Source organism: Lactuca serriola, chromosome 2 (genome assembly GCF_051521515.1).
Source record: "Lactuca serriola cultivar US96UC23 chromosome 2, Lser_US96UC23_V15, whole genome shotgun sequence".
Taxonomy (NCBI): Eukaryota; Viridiplantae; Streptophyta; class Magnoliopsida; order Asterales; family Asteraceae; genus Lactuca; species Lactuca serriola.
The window spans coordinates 205,590,566-205,613,853 of NC_136409.1; the positions used below are offsets into that span (position 1 = coordinate 205,590,566).

Sequence of the window (23,288 nt, forward strand, 5' to 3'; positions counted from 1 at the left end):
ATAAAAAGAACGCCCAAATCTGACTTTGTATGAAGAAGTTATGAGATTTTAAACAGACCAATCCTGTCCCGGCTTGTTAAAAATATAACTTTAAAAATAAAGTCAAAATTAGCCGACGGAGTCTAAACGAAAGTTTTAGAGTACGTCTTCACCTACGCGTGGATATAAAGAACGTCAAAAACGGAGTTCGTATGAACGAGTTACAAATTATAATAGCATATTTACGTATTAAAATAAAGTATAAATCATGTATACGTACACATATATATACATATGTATATATCATTAGAAAGGTATCGACGATGCGGTCATTATAAGACTAATGTTGAGTTCTTTCGACATTAGCTTAGTACAAATATCATTAAATCCATTTATAATAGTATTATAGAGGGGTGTTTAGTTGTTTATATAACTAAAAGGTCATTAAGTAATTATGGAGGGTAGTTTTTGAAAATTCAATTAGTATAAATAAGAGCCTTGGGCTCTCATATTTCTTGCACCATTCTCTTGATTCAAGAGTCTTTCTCTCCTTATCCCCCGAGCATTTCGGTCCCTCGTGATTCGACTTCTCTTTCTGTAGCTTAGTATGGTAAGGTGAGCGCTGAAGCGCTGCACGAATCTTTCTTAGAAAGATTCAGCGACGAAGTTCTGCCCCTGCAGAGCCCGACTCCTAGCTAAAACCCCCTTGTAAGTAAGTTATGCTTACCTTATTTTAATATAGCTTATATTTAAAATTAGTATTGCTATTATGAACTTATAATAAATATTTGAGCTATTATTATAACTTATATAAGTGTCGTTATAATATTTTTTTTAACTACTCGCGGTACGGAGAATCTGGTTTAAAGGGCCGCATAGGGTTGTTGGATTTCAGAAGTGCTATATGCCAAAATGGTCCTGCCTTCCGGTGTTTTATGTCTGGCCCCTGTCTGTACATAGTGGTTAGAAAATATTGTTTAACGCTTATATAATAATAATAATACTAAGACTAATAGTTGGTCACGGTAAATATTAGACTAAAATTTAGCGATAATAATGCTAGGTTTCGTCGAAGGAAAATAAAATAGTTAGAAGCAAGCGTTGCCCGATTTTGGAATCATCACCTTAACAAGTGAGTGCATAGTTACTTTCAACTTACACATAGATATGAAGTATTTTATATAAATTACGTGCTATGTGTGCATATTATCTGAATACTTGCTATCTATGCTAGATGAACGTTGTTATATATGTTTTCAATGATTTAAACTGTATATGTATTTTATATCTACGAAAATGTTGGGGTAAAACATGGGTAGATGCAATAGGTGATGTGTGATAAAATGATGAGAGGCCTCGATGTTGATGTTGTTGATTCTGTCATCTAGCGGAGTATGGATGACGACCACGGACTCTTCTAGACAGTCCAGTGGAACACTAGCAGGCTCGCAACCTGTAGGTGTTTGTGAACGATATGTTCACCGGTGTACTCCATCCCCCACATGGTTGCCTTTAGGACATTTATTGTTGAGGAATCCCCTTAGCAGTAGTGTCCATCCCGATGATGATCCTTAGGCTAGGTCCCTTATGATAGGTGTTTAGGGACGTAAAGTGAGGATAACGGGAACGGGTAATCAAGTTATTGTTGATCGATGAAATTAATAAACTTATTTATTGTGGGTTGAAAACCCTATGTGTTCACCAGGCTCCCAAGCCTGACCCACTCAGTTTTATGTATTACAGGTAGTGGCGCATGAGCATAGGTGTGATGTTTTGGACGAGGGATTACGGATATAGGCCTGTAGATATGAAATAATGTAGTAAGGCTTATATTGTACTGTTTATGCTTTTGATCTGTACGAACATGACATCCCGAGTCTTTTAATGAAATACATTTCTATGGAAATGCTTTTGATAAATCTTTATCATATTTTTGTTTTAGGACAAATTCCGCAACACTTTCATTTAAAATGTAACTCTGATTTTTAAACAAAGCATAAACAAACCGGTCTTTTCTGGCCGTGATTTTGGGGATGTCACACGAAGCATGTGTTGTCGCCCCGATGAAATATTCTTAGACTAGGTCCCTTGTGTTAGTTGTTTTAGGGACATAAAGTGAGAATAACGGAAATGGGTAATTGGGTTATTGTTGGTTAATGAAAATAAAGTTAATTACTTATTGTGGGTTGAAAATCCTATATGCTCACCAGACTCCCAAGCCTGACCCAATCAGTTTTATTTGTATTACAGGAAGTGGTGCAAGGGCATAAAATGGACGAATCATCAAGTTGTTTTGTTTACAAGTCTGTATATGTATATATTTGTTGAACGACTTGTAATGTTATCGTTTATGCTTTATAGTCTGTATCGGAACATGACATCCTGAGTTTTGATTATATAATGAAAATACATTTCTTTATGAAATGCCTTGGTAAATATTATTTTATCATACTTTGTTTTTGGGAACAAATTCCGCAACTCTTTCAAATTAAAAGGATTTACTCTGAAATTATTTTAAAAGCATAAATGAAAATCGGTATTTACTGGCCGAAATTTTGGGGATGTCACACATATTACTTATTACTTAGTGGACTAAACTTATGCCCCTCCTTATATGTTGCCATGGGCCTTGGCCCAACTCGCCCATGTATTGGGCCAACCCTAAATAAACCTCATGACCAATTCATCCCACTATCTCGTTTTAATAATTAATTTCTCATTATCTATAATCCGTTTTGGACATATAATACATCAAAATGGAGGTATCATGAATGACTACACAAATATATAATTTTTTATCCATTTTAATAATGTAGTATGTACTGAATTTATGTTCAAAAATAGAAAAATGCTAATTTTAAAACACTTTATCTACATAAAACTTATCATCAGAAACATTTCAAGATAACTTTTATAACTTTCAAAACAGTAATTCATAATTTTTAACTTTTTATTAAACCATCAAATGGTTAACATCTCAAAAGTTTTTTTACTATTGCCATATTATTTTTGCATTACCTTTTATTTATAAAAACTTTTATCAAGTAACTTCTCTAATAATTAAATATTTCCGGAGTTTTTTTTAATATTAATTAATTGATCTGTTATCTATCTTAAATGTATTTATTAGACCAATCATACCATTTATCATTTTTCTAACATTTGTTGAGTATTGTTTTTTGAGACTATAAAGATGAATTTTTTTCACACATATAGTTAAAAAAAATAAAAAAATTATGAAAGATTTTGTAACCACAATGTTTTTATAATATTTGATATTTTTAATTTTTAAAGCTTTTAACAACTATTTTTAAGTATATAAAATATATTAATTTTTATTTTGTTTGTTAAATCAATTAATTATCTAAATATAAAACCTAATCAATATCTAATATCAAAATATATTTTGGTGATATAAAATAGAATGTTACTAACTACAAGGGTTAAATATGACAAAGCTTAAAAGAATATAAAAATAAATTTTATTTTGTTTAAAACTATAAAACAAAGGTCAAATTAGGTATATTTTAGAAGTATGTTATATTTTCGGTTTAAAAAAAAAATTTACAAAAGGTTTTTTAAATAGTAAAAAACTTTAAAAAAACTACCATTAAAGTCAAGGATAACGATAAGATAAATACGTTAACTTTATAAATTTGTATAATTTCTTGTTAAAATACAGAATAAAAAGATGAATTAAAAACACTTTTATTGTTGTTTTGTAGCCATAAATTCAATAAAAGAAACAAGTTTTTTTGGTTTCATTTTCTAACACATCGGAGCTTACCAATAAAATATGTGGGCGTCTCTCTTATTGAGCTGTTGACTGCCCTCAGTTTACAAATCACAACTGTCCGAGAATAGCAGGAGGAGAGAGAGAGAGAGAATGGGGTGGTTTCCATGCTCTGGACATTCAAAGCCAACATCAAAGAAGAAGAAGAGGAAGAAGAATCGCTCACTCGATCCGATTCAACCCTCCTCAGGTACTCCATCTATATCTGCTTCTTCTCCAAGTTTTCGTTTCCCCTTTTTTGCCGTAAAATCGCTAGAAAATTCGATGTAGTATCATTATTTGAACCATCTTCTGATGATTTTACGGTAACCATTTCATATAAGTTGTTAATTTCTTTGATTTTTTGGAGTTTAAAGAAGATTATAACTACCGATTCTACCTGCTTCTCTTGCTTTTCATTATCTAAACTGTGTTATTAGGTTTTCCTTGAGAATAATTAATTCGAATATTGTACGCCTTCTTATAGACATATTCTTGTTCCTTTTCTTCTTCTTTTGACTTCAAATTCATTCCATTTTGTGTGTGTACAAGTAATTAAATAATGATGCAAATCAACTGAGAATTGAGAAACCTTCAGCTATGTTTTATAACTCTATTACATATCGGTTCAATCCCTAAACTGAATGCTGTTCTCTTGAGCTATATGCATAATATTTTGCCTCAAGCAGTTTCGTATTTCATATGTGTTTGATTGTTTATTGTTCTTTGTTCTCACATACACATCTTTAAGTGAGCATTAGGTCAAATCCATCATTCAAAACAAAGGAAGGAGCGATCAAAGATGGGGGATCAGGTCATATTGCTGCTCAAACATTCACATTCCGTGAACTGGCAGCTGCAACAAAAAATTTCAGGGGTGGTGATTGTCTTCTTGGAGAAGGAGGCTTTGGTAGAGTATATAAAGGCCGACTTGAAAGTTCTAATCAAGTCAGTTCAATTTCATTACACATGAAAAAGATTGCATTTTCACTTTGATTCTAAATCTGTATTCATAGTTTTCCATTTTTGTAGATTGTAGCCATCAAACAACTGGATCGCAATGGACTTCAAGGAAACCGTGAATTCCTAGTAGAAGTGTTGATGTTAGGGTTACTTCACCACCCAAATCTAGTTAACCTAATTGGTTATTGTGCTGATGGAGATCAAAGACTATTGGTTTATGAATACATGCCTCTTGGATCTCTTGATGACCATCTCCATGGTACAAACACACAGACATTTAAATAAAAGACGAAAATACCCTTTGATGATGGACTCATAACTCCTGTGTTGTTGTAGATCCGTTACCTGGCAAGAAACGAGTGGATTGGAATACAAGAATGAAAATTGCTGCTGGAGCTGCGAAAGGGCTGGAATATCTTCATGATAAAGCAAGTCCACCTGTAATATATCGGGATTTAAAATGCTCAAATATATTACTTGGGGAAAATTATCACCCAAAACTTTCTGATTTTGGATTAGCAAAACTTGGGCCTGTGGGGGACAACACACACGTGTCAACACGTGTGATGGGTACATATGGATACTGTGCTCCGGAATACGCGATGACTGGGCAATTAACCCTAAAATCAGACGTGTATAGCTTTGGTGTTGTCCTTTTGGAGATCATCACAGGCCGAAAAGCAATTGATAATTCCAAAACAGGAGGCGAGCAGAATTTGGTTGCATGGGTAAGTCATTACTCAATAGTCAATAGTCAATAGTCATCCCAATTCCCAAACAAATCATTTGTCTGGGTAGGCCAATGCATATTAAATTGAGGAATGCTAATAATTTAATGTGCTGATATTGTTGTCTCTCCATCATGTTACTTAAAGTCTCATGTCACATCACATCAAAAACATGTAAAAAGTAAAATTGTAAATCTAATTTTGATTCCTTTTTTTGTAATATTATTGTTTAGGCAAGACCTTTGTTTAAAGACCGAAGAAAGTTTTGTCAGATAGCGGATCCATCACTTGAGGGCCAGTACCCAACGCGGGGTCTGTTTCAGGCTCTTGCGGTTGCAGCCATGTGTGTCCAGGATCAACCCAACATGCGACCCGTTATAGCTGATGTGGTTACAGCCTTGACCTATCTTGCTTCACAGCAATACGACCCGGTTTCAAACCCAAACCCAAATCCAAACCCAAACCCACAGTGGTCACCTTCCACTCCTCCAAGATCAAAACGTGACAATCATAAAAAACAGGGCGGCAGTAGCGGCGGCAGTAGTGGCGGCAGTGGCAGTGTCAGCACCAGTGGATCTGAGAAAAATCACACCAAAAATTTCTTTTAAGGTTTTGGAGTTTCATCATCATATCATATGTATATTGAATCCCACTTTATCATCTTGCTGTACAGTAGTTATATAATTATATTAGATACGTGTATATTTACATATTTATTAATTTTATAAAGACAAACAGCATCTGTTTGATTTATATGTCATAAAGCTTTGTACTAGTGGACACTGGACAGGTATATCTATTTTCTACTGGAATATCAGTTGTTACTATGTTTTTATTTTTCAGTTGTATGTGTTGACAAATGGTTTTACTTATAGGCATGTTTATATTATTCTTAAGTTGTGTTGTTTTTATTCGGTTTTGATTAGATTAACGAATGCATGTAATTGATATGAAATATGATTGTAGAAACACAAGCTTGATCTTTTTGTTTTAGTTTATATTTAAGGAAGGGTCAGTCTAGTTCCTAAATTTTCTATTTTTCTCATCCCCAATTTTATATTGAGCAGATGTTTACCCAAATGTTGTGTGAAAATATTAATAGATGTCTTTTGATTAGAGGTGCACAATATCGTTTTCTTTAACCAGCCCGATAAAGTTAGGCCGGCTTTTTTATAACCGTTTCAACTGAACCGTTGATTTGATATATGTTTACAAAAAATTATTATTATTATTATTTTAAATTACAAAAAATACCGAATAAACTAGTTTTTTTAATAAAATTTTACTTAAAAAAAACCAAAAACACCAAACCAATTATAACCGAAAACGGTCTAGAGAAAAGCAGATTTGTTTTTTTTAAATCAAAACCAGTGTAAAACCTGTATTTGTGCACCTAGTTTTGATAGAAATAAATAACCTAGTTTTGATAGAAATAAATAACCAAATGACGTAACTCATACTTTTTTTTTAATAACAAAGATTTTGTTTCGTCTTTTCTTTTATATTAAAAAGTTAATATGTCGTTTATGGAAAAGCCATGTCAACTTTATACTATTTTATAAGTTTTTTCTGTCCATCGTTTTCCCACTTCCATCCAATATGGATTTTAAAAAAAATAAAAGTTTAAAGAAACAATGTATTCCACATTGTCTCTTGAAAAGAAAAAAACCCAAAACTGTTCTTAATCAAAGAATCCTAACATTCTAAAGACTTATTTCTTGGCTTTGCTTTCAAATCTTTAAATAAATTTTAATCCGAAATTCAAAAAAAACAGATAAACCACTATTGAGGCCCCCCGATTTTTTTGACAACACAAGTCCAGTGGTGATGGTTCAGTGGTAACGCGCAAACGTTTTTTTCATTTTAGTATCATGATTTTCAGAATTTACATTTTGACCCCTTAAGTTTCAATTGTTAAACCACCAACCCCGGCCCAAGGTGAGAGGATATAGTACCTAAAGGGGTAAACGATCACAAATTAGGGCACAGAAATCATCTCATCATCTCTCTTCTTTCGCGGAAATCGAATCGTTTGGACCTCTTCACTAGTCACTCATCACTCATCAGCTCAATGACGACGCCTGCAGCGAATGCGACGACGACGACGACCCAGACCGACGACCATCATGCGAAGACCCTAGACCCTCCTGCCACAACAACCGAAGACGTATCCACCGAGAAATCACCAGCATCCTCCACCGACAGGAAAGACGGTGATTCCGGTGACACAAAGTTGAAAACTACAGATCCGGCCACCGTCACGGCGGACAACAGCAGCGACGATGGTGCTTCTGTTACCGATACTCAGAGGAAGATTCGCCGTGCGGAGCGTTTTGGTATGCCGGTTCAGCTATCTGAAGAAGAAAAACGGAATTCTCGTGCGGAAAGGTAATTATACTATAGCAGTATTTATTCCTCTTCCTATATTTATACATGTTTCTCATGTAAAGGTTTGTTTATGATAATCTAGGGTTCTGGATTTCTTTTAACAAGGATTCTATATACTAAACTAGGGTTTCGGCTTTTCATATTCACCAATTTTTATCATGTAATTTGTTTTAACTTAGGGGCTTCAATCAGGCTCTTATGCGCCGTGGCCACTCTCATGCTTTGTGGTTCCCGTTTTCAACCGTTTCAGTTCATGGTTTCTTGTTTGTATGGGTGTTTAGTGATTATAATAATGAAGAGAATAGGGCTAGGGTTTAACTTTCGTACGATATTGATAGAATAGAAGCAGTGGGGATTCGCTGGAGAATGGTCTCAACTCCATCTGTAACATACCAAGACATATACAAACCCATTAATCTAATGTCTAACTAAACAGCCAATGTACCCATTTTCATTTATTAGCATCCAAGTATACCAAAAGTGAACCCCAGTCAGTTTCTCATGATAGCAACCAGCTTTTGCATATTCCTTCTTTTCCATTTATGACCCCAGTTTATCCTTAATTAATTTTAACTAATTATAATTATAAATGGAATTAATTTTTAAAGGCATTTGGCTCTCATGAGGTTCCTTGCTTTACTCTCTTGAAGGATTTTTTACTTTAATTTTCAAAGAAATACTTATGGTAGCTAATTTCATGATTTATTTTTATTTTGTTAAAATTACATTATCTTTGCACAAAATAAAACTAATTTGGTGAAAATATGTGTCATTTTGTGAAAAAATCTAGAATTGTTGAAATAAGATGCCTGAAAAAGCAATCACACAAATATGATATCTCATTTGAAAAACATTTTGTCTAGTCAATCAGAAGGCTACTTGTTGAGTATAAATATGCTGCTATTTTGATTGTAAAATGTGATGAATTATCTAAAACATTTTGTACTTTAGGTTTGGTACTACACCTGGCACACAAGGTTCAGGAGCCACAAAGAAAGCTGAGGAGCTGAAAAGGAAGGCTAGAGCGGAGAGGTTGTTATGACTTATGAGCACATCATCAAATAATAATAATAATAATAATTTATTGTTTTTCTTTGTAATCATCAAAATATTCTGTGTTTTCAGATTTGGGATCACCCAAGCACCCGAAGAAGATGAGAAAAAGAAGGCTAGACTTTCTAGATTTGGTTCAGCTTCAAGTGCTGATCCACTTGAAGAACAGAAAAAGAAAGCTAGGGCACTCAGGTAATTGACTTATTTTATTAATACAGATAATATATTTTTTATTGGCATCTTTCATGAATACTATGAAGTTTTGTGTTATGAACTGGATTCTAAGAACCGATTCAATAACACATAAACAATCAAAGATTCTAATATCGATTGAAAAACACTCGATAATACCAAATGTTTACAAGAATGAAGATAGTTTAGCTGATTCGAGATAAGCCAATCTCCTATTAGGAATGAATTCCAATTTTCACACAAGAGATAGATAGATCACTCCCTGCCCACTATCTGACAAAACAGCTAATAGTATAAAATGCCCCTTCCACTAATAAGATACTCTTTAATTAGATGATTTTCTATATTATATCTAACTAACTTATTTGCCTAATATCAGAGTTATACCATTTTGTTGTTGTACAGGTTCTCAGGGACACAGAAGGCAACTGTTGCTGGCAAGGCTGGTGGAGAAGCTTGATGCCTGCCTGCTTGCCTGCACTTTTTTTATTTTTCAGTGAGACCTTTATTCACTTGAGTTTAACTTTTTTTTTTTTTTTTTTTTTTTTTTCTTTTGCCTTTAATTTAACTCTTATTTATTTTTTAAATGCAGGTTAGAATTGTGAAATCTTTTGATCCCCAAACAACCCTTTTGTTGATTATGGAGTTACAGTAGTAGTTCCTCTTCCTGTGGTATTGGTAAAGCAGGTGTCCCCCCTTGTTAATTGATAGCAATCTCCTCAGTCAGTGTCTTTAAAAATTTTATAAAAAAAATATACAAGGTATTATAGATATGAAATAGTGAGTGAGGTTAGATTTTAGGATAATATGATTTAAAAGAAGCAACAAGTACCTAAGCTGCATTTGAATCTCTAATCTATATTCACTAGAAGTAACTAGTCTTCAATCCATGCCATGCTCAAGTTCTCAATTTTTGGGGTTTCAAATGCTAGCAGTAGCGTCAAAGTTAATGCTTCTTGTTTAAAATATATTTTGTCTAAATCTTGAAAAATGGTATTCTCTGTAGTGTTGTAGTTTAAAACGTATATAAATATTAACACATGATCAATTCTCAGTGTTTTGTTTTGGTACGCACGGACATCCTCAGGTAATGAGAATTGCATCATAGTAAAAGTAATCGAACCAACAATCATGGATCTGATGCCTGGTTGGACAATATGCGTTAGTTACTAATTTATTGTTTTTCCTTTTTTGGATTTTGATATTTTAATAATAAAAGATAGGAAGATCTGATTTGGAAGATTTGCAGGAAATGTTGGTTCCATTATGGTGAATCCTTTTTTTTTTTTTTTTTTTTTTTTTTTTATTGTAGTTGTAGGAGGAGATTGCTATTAATTTTGTCGGGGATGCCTGTTTTATTAAGAAATTTAGGGACTGAGAGGGAGGGCTTGTAATTTTTAATCAGACAATGGTTGTGTTTATGTTAATGTATTATTATATAATGCTATATTGGAACCTAAGAGAGTTGTTGAAATAGGAAACAGGGGGATTTAAGACAAAGATGCTTGTTTAATGATTTTATGCCTTCTATAAATCACACCACCATAAGATGAATTCATTAAACGGTGCAGCTTGAGGTTGAGTTAGGTTGTTTGTTTAAGCTTTACATAATTTGGTTCTGTTTTGATTTCAACTCCTCTCCTTTGTTTTTAAAACTAGAAAAATATTAAAAAGTCCAACTGAAATTTTATCTATACTTGAAACGTTTCATGATAATGTTTCATATTATCAAGATAGTATTCATATACGAGACCACAAATCCTACTATCTTGTTAAGGTAACTCTACTGTATTTTGAATCGCTTTATTTTCTCTCTTATATGAATCCATCATCATTCTGTATTTTGGGGTTCTGGTTCTTAGGAGTGAAATGTATCCTCATACGGTTTCCCAACACTGTATTTTTTTTTTTTTTTTTTTTTTTGGTTTTTATAAAATATAACTAATTATTATTTATACTAATAATATTAAAGCAAAAAACTGAGAATTTCGTCTATATGCTTGTATTTTTATAAATATGCCTATATCCTTGACTCCTTGTAAATATATTCTTATAAAACATATAAATTTGCAAATATACCTAAATACTTATTTCAATGATAAATAATCTATTTAACAATCAAAAACATTATTTTTAAATTGACTATAACTAAATTACTAAAATACCTATATGCAATAACTATGTTTTACTTTGGTTTTGCTAACTGAATACACAATCACTAGGTTTTATTAAAACCGATCGAATATGCAATCACTAGATTTTGCGACTACAGTCGATTAGAAATATACAATCACCAATTTCGTTAACCGATTATGCATAATATGAAGTGACAATGAATATGGGTGACAAATCGGGCAGTCGTATCGTTTTTTTGTCTGACACGACAGAGTATTATATAACACGAACACGACGTAATGTCGTGTTTTTTAACTAATATGAAAACGAACCGATTAAAAAACAACAAATACGACACCACAAAGATAACATAAAATAACACTTAGTTTATTTAATTAATATTTAATCATATATAACACGACAAACACGAAAAACAAATGCTAAATCATGTCAATTTGATTTCGAATTTTGAACACAAATACGACACGACACGGCGTTGTGTCAATTTGAACACAAATTCGAATTTTAATTTCGTCCAAATTTCGTTTCGTTTCGTGTATTTTTGTCGTGCCATGTCATCATTTGACACCCTAACAAAGAATAAAAATCGTTAATAACCATATTGAGACTAAGGATATTGATTATAGAAATGATTATAAATGGGTATTAAAAATTTAGTTCTAATCTAATTTAAAGATAATGTTTTTAATTTTTAAAAAGATTAATTATCATTAAAAAGGATAAATTGTTCTTTTTAATTTTTATATGGACTAAAACCACAGTAAAATCTATAAATAAGAACCATTTTACAATTTTCAACCCATATGAACCAAAACCAAAAAAAAAAAAAAAAAAAAAAAAACAGAACATATAAACTAAATTTCCAATTTTCTCTTATTTATATGAAGTTCTTTTGAAAAATATCCCTCCAACTTGACATGTGTAAAATCATTTTATATCATATTAACATAAATATGTTCACTTGCTCCTATATAATTATTTTCCTGTAAACAAAAAAACACAAAAAAGTTTGACATAAGAAAAAAATGAGATGATGCCAAACGAAAGTAACGTTATGGACCAATCTTTGGCTGGTTCGTCAAAAATTAAATACTCAGTATTACGTCTAAAATCATTACCTAAAATAATACACAACTGTTAGAAATCAGTAATTGATACGATTTTCTTAAAATTTAAAAATAAACAAATTCCAAAACCAAAAACAGCGACTACTTTTTTAACTTGCTATGTGTTTAAAAATTAAAAGGGTAAAAAAACTTGAGCCCCTATTGTCAATTGATTGTGATACCGGTCCAGGCCATGTGGCATGGACTTGGATTGGACACTTGATAAAAACTTAAGTTTGTTATGTTTTTTCTTTTACTTAATTTTTACTTTTTAGTTTAATTATTGCAATTTTAAGTTTGATGTAATAATTTATTTGTTGTGATTCTTATTTATTGTTAGTTTTATATTTAAATAAAGTTGGAATTTTTTGACGAGAATATATAACCCATCGATACTCTAAGAGAGAACAAATTCTTGTTTATGATTTTGATACATAATCATTAATCACATAACTTGATGCAAAAATAGCAGCAAGAACATAAAGAACACTATGCGGTTGGGACCTCGGGAGTTTACGAATATAAAAATAATTATATACCGTACTATATATAATAACAATTTTGAAAAAATATTAATAGTTCTATAGAATAGGTTACAATTAGTAGTTATGGAAGAGACTACTCATGTTTTTCAATGGCCGAAATTAAATGCATTATGTTACTAGATGACAAACCAGTGTAGGCTGGTCCAAGTAAATGTCTTAGCAATATTGCCATGCCATGCCACTTTATCATCTAATATTATTATTATATTTGGCAATATACTCTTCTGACTTTTGAAAAATAACTTAGGATTTCTTCACTTAAAATGACAATAATAAATATATAAGATATTCTAAACATCTAAAAAAGAACCTATCAATTTATAGCTTTTTCTACCCTATAAATTAATCCAAACATCTTTTAATTTTTTTTTTTGTCACCACATGAGTTAATAAACATATTTATCAAAAAATGTTTGTTGAATTAAATAAACAATCTCAAACATTCTTTAAGTTGAAATTGTAGTAATCAATAAAAGATTGTAACCACATTGCTATTACGAATAAAAGTCACCGATGAAGAACAACAATGTACATTGTGATTTTCTCTAATTAATTTTATATTAAAAGCAACACGTGTATGAATAATATAGTTTGGCATTTTAGACTTTTGTAACAATAGTTATGATTTTTAGACTTTTGTCACAGTAGTTTCATAAGTTGACAAGTTTGTTCTATATGTAGAAAATAAATTATGGAAGTTGTCCTGTAATTTATAGAAAAGGCTGTTGTTTATTTTTTTAGGTTTGAGTTTTACACTTTGACTACAATATTTTTATATGTTGGCAGGTTTGGTCCCCATGTAAAAAATAAATTACAAAAATTGTCCCTATAATTTACAGAAAAGTCCCTATGCATTTTTTTTACAAAAATGGTTCATATGTTTTAATAGTATACTCTTTGGGTTTGAGAGTTTGATCACAAGGCTTTTGTATGTTGACATGTTTGATCCTTGTATAGAAAATAAATTATAAAATTATCCTTATAATTTAGAAAAAGGCCTTTGTGCAAAATTTTATTAAGATTCATGTGTTTAAAAAATTTAGAAAACTAGAAAACTAGTCCATGACTAATAGAAAACTTATACATTAACCACCCCCTCCCCCAAAGTGGACATAAGTTGAGTTCTGGCCTGCGTCGAGAGAAGACAATGTCTAATTTATTAAAAATTACAAGAAAAGTGATTAAGGGAATAATTGAAACAAATATATTTAAAACCCGGGGTGTGACAATTGTAGATCAATGAATATCTTCTCCAATAATATTTGTGGGATTGGGTGTGAAATAAAAAGGTGCAGGATTAGAGACTCTCGGATTCAAAATTGTTCATTCTTTGTTGGGCTGCAGGAAACTAAATCCACAGAAGTCAAAGGGAAGCTAGATAGACAAATTTGGGGTTCTACAAATTTCCAATGTGAGGTCATTCACCCTGTTGGATTATCTGGTGGAATTGCTTCCTTATGGGACCCTTCCTTATTTGGGTAAAAGTCACTGTAGCCCAACCAACTTACTGATTTTGGTTTAAATGATCCCTAAACTTATTTTTTTGCTTTTTAGGGTCACAAAGTGTGTGCTGACCAGTTTAAATGGTCCCTTTCACCGTTGAAAACCGGTTGCTTATGCCACCTCTACGTTTGAAGCTGATGTGTCACCCACATCAACATTGTAATTTCAGCTTTCCTTAATGACTATGATTTTTTCACTAAAAAAAAGAAATAAAACTAAAATCATTCATCTTGTTCTTTTTCAACAGAGTTTTTTTGTAGCTCCCCATTCACATAATCCAACCATCCATCCTCCTCAAACAACTTAAGATTGGAACCTCATCGGGACTCTACAAGTGCACTCTATGGCTATAAGTTTTGATTTTTTTGGGTTTTGTCGGCATTCCATCTCATTTTCCCTGCCATTGCAAGTGATTGTTCAAGGTCTTATCAGATCTCTAAAAAACAAATCTCAGTGGTGGCTATGAAGATAGAGTCTTTGGGGATCAAACTAGAGAATCGATTCAACGAGTATCAACTTCTTAACCTCTTACATTAAATCAATGAAATGGGTATTGACTCTCAAGCGAGCTCAACGAGTCTTTCCATTACGGAGATTCCAACCATTTGACGACTATGGTTTCTTCTCCGATGGAACCTGATGCATCAGTCGATGTACTTTCCTTCATTATCACTGTATCGTCATGTGGATCCTCATTATTGACAACAACGTCTTCTGAGGGTGTGTGGTTAGTATAGAAATTTTGATAATGAAGATGATGTTTGTTAGTGGCTAGATTGTCTTCTGAGGGTGTAAGTTTCTTGATTGATTAGGTGGTGAAGGTGCAGATGGGGAAACGGATGTTGAAGTTTGGTAAGGGCGGTTGAAATCGATGAAGTGATTTCTGGTCACTGTGGCAACATAGTCTTTTGGTAAGGTAAGGATATTTATAGGGATGTGTCCTAATGAACATGAATCCTATTTGAAATTGGTAGAGTTCATGTGATCTAGTAGTGAAGGAGAAAGTGAGAAAGAGATGAGGGAGAGACATCGCCTTTAGAATAATGGTCTGGTTCTGAACGATCCACCAACTTCTTTTACTTTTGTACTTACATGGATCTAAACTGAAACAAAGAAGGCGATGAAGATGAAACTTAGCAGGCGGTGAGCGGTCAACAAAGGGAAGGGTTTCAATTGGGGTCGGTGGACCTCTGATTCAGAGATTCAGATGAAGCCTTCGATTTAGGTGAATTAGATACCGGTGAATACATGTTTTAGATTTTGGCTTCACGATACGGATTCACTGAAACAAGAGGAATTTGGATGTGGCTGTCGATTTGTCTTCTTCGTGTTGATGATACGAGAGAGAGAGAGAGAGAGAGAGAGAGAGAGAGAGAGAGTTTTAATTCCTTTTTTTTATTACTCCAAAAGTAAAAATGATATTTAATCCAAATTTAACCGGTGAAACCGGGAAAAATGAAATTCAATACCTTTTTTAATAAGTCAATTCTAAGTTTAAGGACCTATACTACCAAAAAAATATGTAAGGGATCTTTTAAAACAAAACCGAAAAGTTGGTTGGACTACAGTGACATTTACCCTCCTTATTTAATGCCACTGATTCTATTAAAGGGGAAGGTTTTCTTGTAATCAGGGGTATGTGGTTAAGAGTTAGGAAAAAAGTTTGCTTTGTCAATGTCTATGCTCCACAAGAACCAACAAAGAAAAAGATTCTATGGAGTAAGCTGTATGACCTTATAAACTCAGATAGTGAATCCTGTTGGTTCGTTTTCGGTGATTTCAATGTTGTTCGAATGCCTGAAGAAAGACTAGGCTCCGTATTTTGCCATAACAGCGCATTTCATTTTAACAATTTTATACATTCCAGTGGACTGTTGGAAGTTAAAATGGGGGGTAGAAGATTTACTTTCATGAGCAAAGCTGGTGATAAACATAGCAAACTTGACAGATACCTAGTCACACCAAATGTTTTCGACTCATGGCCAAGCCTTAGTGTCATGGCATTGCCAAGAGTGCATTCTGATCATTGTGCAATCCTCTTATCCTCCAATCAGCTTGATTTTGGCCCATCCCCATTCAAGTTTTTTAATTCCTGGATGAAAGAACCAGGTTTTGAGGGGGTACTTAGAAACGGGTGGTCACTTAGCTCTAACTCTCGCCTGCATATATCCCCATTATCCCTGGTTGCAAGTAAGCTAAGGAATCTAAAAGAACATATCAAATCTTGGAGGAAAGAGACTATAGAAAAAGCTCGAAGAGAGCAGGTTGATCTTGTGAGCAAGATCAATGGTATCGATCTGTTGGCTGAGACGGGCCAAATCAGCGATGACCTACTTAGAGATCGACAAAATGCCTACCAAAAAATCATGGAAAATGAAGCCAGGCGCATTGAAGACTTAAAACAAAAGTCTCGAACCAAATGGGCTATTGAGGTGGATGAAAATAGTGCTTTTTTCCATGGTCTGATAAATAAGCATCAAAGACTGCAAAGGATAAATGGTATTAAGGATAATGGATTCTAGATATGCGATCCTGCTGCAATCAAAGAGGTGGTATTTAATCATTTTGCTGGAAGATTTGCTGAGCCAAATAAATTAAGACCCAAGTTTATTAGCCCAAACTTCAAGAAGCTTCCTCCACAGGTGGCTAAGCATTTAGAGGATCCGTTCTCGCTAGACGAAATTAAAGCGACCATATGGGCATGTGGCTCGGATAAGGCACCAGGGCCTGATGGATTTTCGTTTTCGTTTCTAAAACAACATTGGGAGGTGATTGGTGGTGATTTCTATCTAGCAGTGAAGCACTTTGAAGCTACCGGGTATATTGATAAAGGCTGCAATTCATCCTTTATCACCCTCATCCCAAAAGTTCAGGATCCAATAACAATTAATGACTTTCGCCCCATAAGTCTAATTGGTTGCTTGTACAAAACTATATCAAAGGTTCTAGCTAAGAGATTAAAAAAAGTGGTGCATCTGGTAGTTAGCGAGACTCAGACAACTTACATCAAGAATCGACACATTCTCGATGGGCCCCTCATACTAAACGAAATAATCAGCTGTATAAAGAAAAATAAAAGGAAAGCTTTCACTTTTAAAGTGGATTTTGAGAAGTCCTTCGATAGTCTGAGTTGGGGGTATCTTGACTCAGTCATGCAACAAATGCAGTTTGGGTCTAAATGGCGAACTTGGATCCAAGGATGTTTATCATCAGCTAGGGTGTCGGTGCTTCTCAATGGCTCGGCAACTTCAGAATTTTGTATGGAGCGAGGGGTAAGGCAGGGCGATCCCTTATCCCCTTTTCTATTTATCATTGCAGCCGAAGGCCTCCATATTGCAATGGAATCGGCAAAAGAAAATGGCGTTTTTGATGGAATTCAATTACCCCGTCACGGTCCATTCATTTCTCATTTGCAGTACGCGGATGATGTAGTATTCATGGGTATGTGGTTACCGGAGAATTTAAAGAATCTGATCAGAATTTTAAGATGTTTCGAGTTGGCATCAGGTTTGAAGATAAATATGTCTAAATGTAAACTGTACGGGTTTGGTATTCACAATTGTGAGCTGGAGACGGTGGCTCGAAGTTTCAGTTGTTCGATTGGCTCCTTACCGTTCACTTATTTAGGCCTCCTGGTAGGCGTATCTATGGCAAGAACAACACATTGGAGACAAATCATCGAAAGATTTCAGATGAGACTCACAAGATGGAAAGCTTCCACTTTGTCCTTTGGGGGGCGTCTGACTCTTTGCAAAGCAGTGTTGAGCAGTCTCGGTTCCTTCTATTTCTCGATTTACAAGGCGCCCATGAAGGTAATAAATTCACTTGAACAAATCTGTATGACGTTCGTTTGGGGTGGCTCCATTGAAACAAGGAAAATGGCATGGATAGCTTGGGACAAAACCCTTGCAGCAAAAGATAGAGGTGGGCTCGGAATCGGTAGTTTAAAGGCACAAAACATAGCATTGTTGGGGAAATGGTGGTGGAGATTCAAGAATTTTCCTGATAGCAATTGGGCGGTAGTGATTAAGGCCATACATGGTCCTGATGGTGGCTTGGCTAGGCCGTCGGCAGCAAAAAGGCGAAGTAGCTGCTGGGGTACTTTTGTCAATATCCAAAACTCACTTGATAAAGATCAGGTGTCTTTTTCGAACCATTTCCAACAGGTTTCAAACGAGGATGGCTCACAAAAATGGACCTGGACACTTGGCCCTGCTGGGTTATTCACTGTTTCATCGCTGAGATCCCATATTGACAATATTACCCTTCCCTTTAGCGATGGAAATTGGATGTGGAATCCACTTGTACCAGGGAAGTTAAACATTCTTGCATGGAGAGCTGGTAAGGACAGACTTCCATCTATGGATAATCTTTTCAAATATGGTATCAACTCTTCAAACTTGTGTAAAATGTGTAATGCGGCTCCAGAATCTGCGGATCATATTTTTGTGGGTTGCCTGGTCTCAAAGGAAGTATGGCTGCAAGTGTGTAAATGGTTGTGACTATTGGATTGCTCTTACAACACATGTCGTGAATTGCTAGACTGTAAATTAAAGATTGGTGGACATCAAAGGCTGCTGAGGATTCATGAAGCTATAATGCTAGTATTCATGTGGGTAATCTGGAGGTACAGGAATGTTAAGGCTCATGGACCTAATGCAAAATCACACACGATGTTGGCATCTGAGGTTCAAGCTCTGTCTCATCTATGGATAAATGCTCGGAAGAGGAGAGGTCAAAATCTATGCTGGAACGAATGGTGCTCTGACCCGGTTTTGGAATGCTATAGAAAGTTGTAGTTTCTTTTTTCCAGTCTTACGCTTTGCTTTTGTTGTGTTTTACTTATGTACTTCTCCCTTCTGTATCTCTAGCCCCTGACTAGCTTTCTTTTTTAATATTATGCCTGCCGTTCAAAAAAAAAAAAGGAATTTACTTTCATTAAGTAACCGACTTTTGCTATTAATGACATGTAGAAAAAGTACAATACGTGCACCATTTTATTTTAGAAGGTAAAGTATTTGGCTCCCACTAATCCGCCACCCCCTATCCTTTGTTTATCCCCCTCCCTTATGATTTGACATTTGACACACACACAAATATATATATATATATATATATATATATATATATATATATATATATATATATATATATGAATATAATTTTTTAATAAATATAATTATAAATAAAAAAATTATAAATAATTAATAAACGTTGCAATTAAATTGTCAAACAATAATAATTATTATAGATATTTAATTGTTAAAACTAGAACGATAATAATGATTATAAATATTTAGTCGTTCAATTGAACGGGGTTACCCATTCAGCTATAGTTAAAAAATTTCAAGTTTTAGAAAATAACACCACTACGTGGGTGAGGGAAAGAAACGCGGGAAAAGAAGTGGGGGGAGGGGGTGCCGCACTCTCTCTACTCACGCTATTGGTCAGCTTTTTTTTTTTTTTTTTTTGTTTATCTTTTTTAATATTTATAAAATTATACACCTACTATAAAAATATAAAAAATATATTAAAATTCATGCTTTTTAATTCCCTACAAAATGAGTATAATATATGTATGAAATATATTAAAAAAAAATGAAGGAAAGACTTCCCACCTATTTCTTGGCTTTTAGGTGAGGGAAAGGGGGATATGACCCACCAAAAATGAAGGAAGAGTCCCTCCCACACCCTCCCGGTCTAACATACCCCAAAGTATTTTCATCAAATTTCATGGCTTTCGGTCTTTAGCCGTACCTCAAAATGGGTCACAATGTCACATCTTATTTTGTTTTATAAAGCTTATTTTTTTGATAATTAAGAAAATAATGGTTTTCAGTAAGTTATTTTATAAATTGCACATAACTGTTAGTTATTCAAGTTTCAAATAATTATTTTTTAAATATCAGAATGTTCAGTTAAAATCATAAAAAATAAATATAATTAACAAAATGACTTATTAGTTATAAAGTAATATTTTTATAATATACTTTTTTTTACAAAGAAAATATTTCAAAGGTCTCACATAAAATCCTTAATAAAATTGATACAATTAACATGATTTTTTTTAAGAAATTAAATATTTTCTTTTATCTTTTGTTTCTATCCACGTAAAATAATCACATATTGATACTATTTTTTTTAAATCTTTTTTTTTTTTTTAAATTTTAAGTATAAAATAAAAAAATAAATAAAGATAAGAGATCTTTTCATTCTGTTGCTTTTAAGTAGATCATTTATATCAATTAATATGACAAGAACATACCAACATAATACACGTGTTATCGGCATAACCTAGCATCTATTGTCACAAATTTCACAAAGGCAGCATGCAATGGAAAAGAGGGTACACTACTCATGTGTCCCTTGTGATATGTCTTCATTCTTTAATTTATTTCTTTATATATATATATATATATATATATATATATATATATATATATATATATATATATAAGTATTTTTAATTTTTATAAACGAAACCATTAAAACATGATACTTTAACATGATATCCCATTGAGTCTATTAGCTTGAGCAATGCTTGATCTCATGTGTCTTCTCATCTCCATTGATGCTTGAAGGCTTTCTCTAGCATACCTTAAAGCATCAAGAACATCTTTAACATTGCTAGTAGAAATTGGCATCTCTTGTTTCTCTTCTTTGATCACCGAATCAACCACGACTAATGCCATGGAGTTGTTGAAGCTATCATCACAATCTTCTTCACGTTTTGTTGTCATAAGTGCCTTTTCTTCAACAATAACCAATGCCATTGAGTTATCGACATTATAATACGTGTCTTGATCATGTTCTTCATAATCAATGTTCTTTGTAACTGAAGATTTAGATCTAGTACATAAAGATCGAATATTAGAAGAAACAAAAGATTTTGTGATAAATGGTTACAATACATGATTTACGACACACTATGTCTTGAAACATTATTATTTAAACAGTCACACCCAATATTTTTATTATTAAAGAAGCTTAAGAAGTTTCAAAATGTTTCTATTATCATCTTTTAATTCGGGAAATATATGATTTCACATATTATATTTGAAGACAAAAAATAAAAATAAGTCAAATTTTCATTATTTTTAGGAATTTATATATGATACAATAATAATTATATATGATATAACATTTTTCATATTCGGAATTTTAAGTAACTCCTTTATCTTTTTAATATATAAAATATATGTAATCCATGTTATCTAAAATATTATAAATTATCCTTGTCAAAATTTTCAAGTAATACAATATTTTGTTTGACTTTCAAAAGTCAAGTGCAATTAGTTACGTGACAATTTGCTAACCTAATGAAGTTGATGCATGGGCAAAAATCTATTTTATCTACAAACATCTTATTTTAAACTTATTAAATATATAGTCTATGTTGACAGAAATACATAAAAAAAAAATAATAATAAGATTATACATTATACCATAAAATCTAAAATGACAATAATTAAAATTTTAAATGTCTTGTCAATCAAATTCTAAATCCAAGAAACATACCCATTGTTTTCATCTTTGTTTAAAGCATCTTTGTCACCATCTTTTTGACTGGATTGAATCACGTTTGTATTGGAATCTCCAGAAATAGCCTCGTCTAAAGACCCCTGATTATCTTCATATGAAGGGCAATTACGTCTTTCACCAGTGTCCTTGACGCATTCCGGCATGTTACTAAATTGGGTCTTCTGCAACTCCATCTGATCTTGAGATCTGGAAGACGATGAAACAGATGAAATCTCACTTTTTTCAGAAAAACTTGAAGATTCATCTGCTGAAACATATGATATGTTCAGAGAATTAAGCTTTTTCATCAAAAATTTCAGCCTCTTTTCAGCTTTGTTTCTTGATTTGATCTCCATTTGCAACTGCTTCTCGAGCTCAATCACCTGCAATATTTAGATTTCACAAAACTCAAATCAAATCAAACAATGCACGTAAAGAAATCCAAACTCAAACCCACTATTGAAACACACACACACATACACATTTGAGTGTGAGAAAACAGATTCAAACATACAATGATATCGAAAAAAGCAAACCTTTTTGCCAATTTGTTCAGATTCATCGTTAGCAACCTTGGAAGCTGCTCTTTCAGCAAGCAATCTGCCTCGTAAACACTCCACAGTTCTCAAACCTTCATCTCCTTCCATCATTTTGTCACTGAAATCAAAAACCCACATCACGTTTTAATGATAATCAGAGATGAGAGAGAGGGTAGAGAGAGAAAGAGAAGGACCCACCTCCATTTTGCTGTGAAGGTATCATTAGCCATCATTGATTTTCGCTTCTTGTTTTTCGGCCTTTTTTTTGGGGGATTTTTCTTATTATCTCACAATACAAAATCTACGGATGTCTGCACCCGACACCTAAGAATTTAGAGCTCAAAACAAATCGAAATTCTCTTTGAAGTTGCTGTTGTTTATATATATTTTATTTGAATTTTTTGAACAAGAAACAGAGATGCGAAGAGGGTTTATATAATTTTTATTACAGAGACAAAGGAAAGAGATGGGAGAGGAAAGAAGTCGGTGTGTCTGTGATTCTTTGGCTCATGTTTTAACTGTATCTTCTTCATTGCTGCTTCACTTGTGACTTGTTGCTTTTATTGTGAAGGTCTTGTGTTAATTTTGGACCCTTCCCTTTCACCTCCATATCTTCTCATAAAACCAAACATAAAATAATGATAAGTTATTCACAAAAATTACCCTATATATAGGAAAAGTATATTTTAAGGTAACAATCATTTTGTCATTTTATGATTCTTAACAAAATAACTATGAGGTATGTGAAGAATACTATTTGATAAGACAAAATCCGTCTCATAAGTTTCTATATTTCAAAATTTTAACTGGGAGCCATGTATTAGTATACTATTTGATGTTAATTCACTATTATTTATTGTCTT

General features: G+C 33.1%; 3 protein-coding genes and 1 long non-coding RNA gene across 5 annotated transcripts; 3 read left to right on the forward strand and 1 right to left on the reverse strand.

Moving 5' to 3' along the window:
- The first annotated feature begins 397 nt into the window (after positions 1-397).
- Positions 398-2,425, forward strand: LOC145090748 (uncharacterized). Of its 2 annotated transcripts, XR_013701743.1 has the most exons (4): positions 398-691; positions 1,043-1,111; positions 1,723-1,799; positions 2,230-2,425. It is a non-coding gene; the product is annotated as an uncharacterized LOC145090748 (long non-coding RNA). The 2 variants fall into 2 exon arrangements; XR_013701742.1 differs by lacking the exon at positions 2,230-2,425 and having other exon boundaries at positions 1,723-2,221.
- A 1,344-nt stretch (positions 2,426-3,769) lies between these two features.
- LOC145088254 (putative serine/threonine-protein kinase PBL7) lies at positions 3,770-6,284 on the forward strand. Its single transcript, XM_079026518.1, has 5 exons — positions 3,770-3,962; positions 4,503-4,699; positions 4,784-4,973; positions 5,051-5,442; positions 5,676-6,284. The coding sequence occupies exons 1-5, from the start codon at positions 3,866-3,868 to the stop codon at positions 6,048-6,050; spliced, it is 1,251 nt and encodes a 416-aa protein (XP_078882644.1). The 5' UTR covers positions 3,770-3,865; the 3' UTR covers positions 6,051-6,284.
- Positions 6,285-7,394: 1,110 nt separating this feature from the next.
- MOS11 (Protein MODIFIER OF SNC1 11) lies at positions 7,395-10,575 on the forward strand. The gene is made up of 5 exons (XM_079026519.1): positions 7,395-7,830; positions 8,782-8,862; positions 8,956-9,075; positions 9,481-9,571; positions 9,668-10,575. Exons 1-4 carry the CDS (start codon positions 7,514-7,516, stop codon positions 9,533-9,535), a joined length of 573 nt encoding a protein of 190 aa, XP_078882645.1. The 5' UTR covers positions 7,395-7,513; the 3' UTR covers positions 9,536-9,571; positions 9,668-10,575.
- A 10,175-nt stretch (positions 10,576-20,750) lies between these two features.
- On the reverse strand, positions 20,751-23,049 carry LOC145088256 (uncharacterized). The gene is made up of 4 exons (XM_079026520.1): positions 22,624-23,049; positions 22,423-22,543; positions 21,884-22,269; positions 20,751-21,214 (listed from the first exon to the last, which is right to left on the reverse strand). The coding sequence occupies exons 1-4, from the start codon at positions 22,656-22,658 to the stop codon at positions 20,866-20,868; spliced, it is 891 nt and encodes a 296-aa protein (XP_078882646.1). The 5' UTR covers positions 22,659-23,049; the 3' UTR covers positions 20,751-20,865.
- Between the last annotated feature and the right edge of the window lie 239 nt (positions 23,050-23,288).

Excerpts from the sequence above, each read along its gene's own strand:
- LOC145088254 (XM_079026518.1), top strand. The coding sequence starts at position 3,866 with ATGGGGTGGTTTCCATGCTCTGGACATTCAAAGCCAACATCAAAGAAG. Across the intron at positions 3,963-4,502 it reads TCCGATTCAACCCTCCTCAG|TGAGCATTAGGTCAAATCCA; the intron begins GTACTCCATCTA and ends CACATCTTTAAG. Across the intron at positions 4,974-5,050 it reads TCTTGATGACCATCTCCATG|ATCCGTTACCTGGCAAGAAA; the intron begins GTACAAACACAC and ends GTGTTGTTGTAG.
- MOS11 (XM_079026519.1), top strand. The coding sequence starts at position 7,514 with ATGACGACGCCTGCAGCGAATGCGACGACGACGACGACCCAGACCGAC. Across the intron at positions 8,863-8,955 it reads AGGAAGGCTAGAGCGGAGAG|ATTTGGGATCACCCAAGCAC; the intron begins GTTGTTATGACT and ends CTGTGTTTTCAG. Across the intron at positions 9,076-9,480 it reads AAGAAAGCTAGGGCACTCAG|GTTCTCAGGGACACAGAAGG; the intron begins GTAATTGACTTA and ends GTTGTTGTACAG.
- LOC145088256 (XM_079026520.1), bottom strand. The coding sequence starts at position 22,658 with ATGATGGCTAATGATACCTTCACAGCAAAATGGAG. Across the intron at positions 22,544-22,623 it reads ACCTTCACAGCAAAATGGAG|TGACAAAATGATGGAAGGAG; the intron begins GTGGGTCCTTCT and ends TTTTGATTTCAG. Across the intron at positions 21,215-21,883 it reads AACAAAGATGAAAACAATGG|ATCTAAATCTTCAGTTACAA; the intron begins GTATGTTTCTTG and ends TTTATGTACTAG.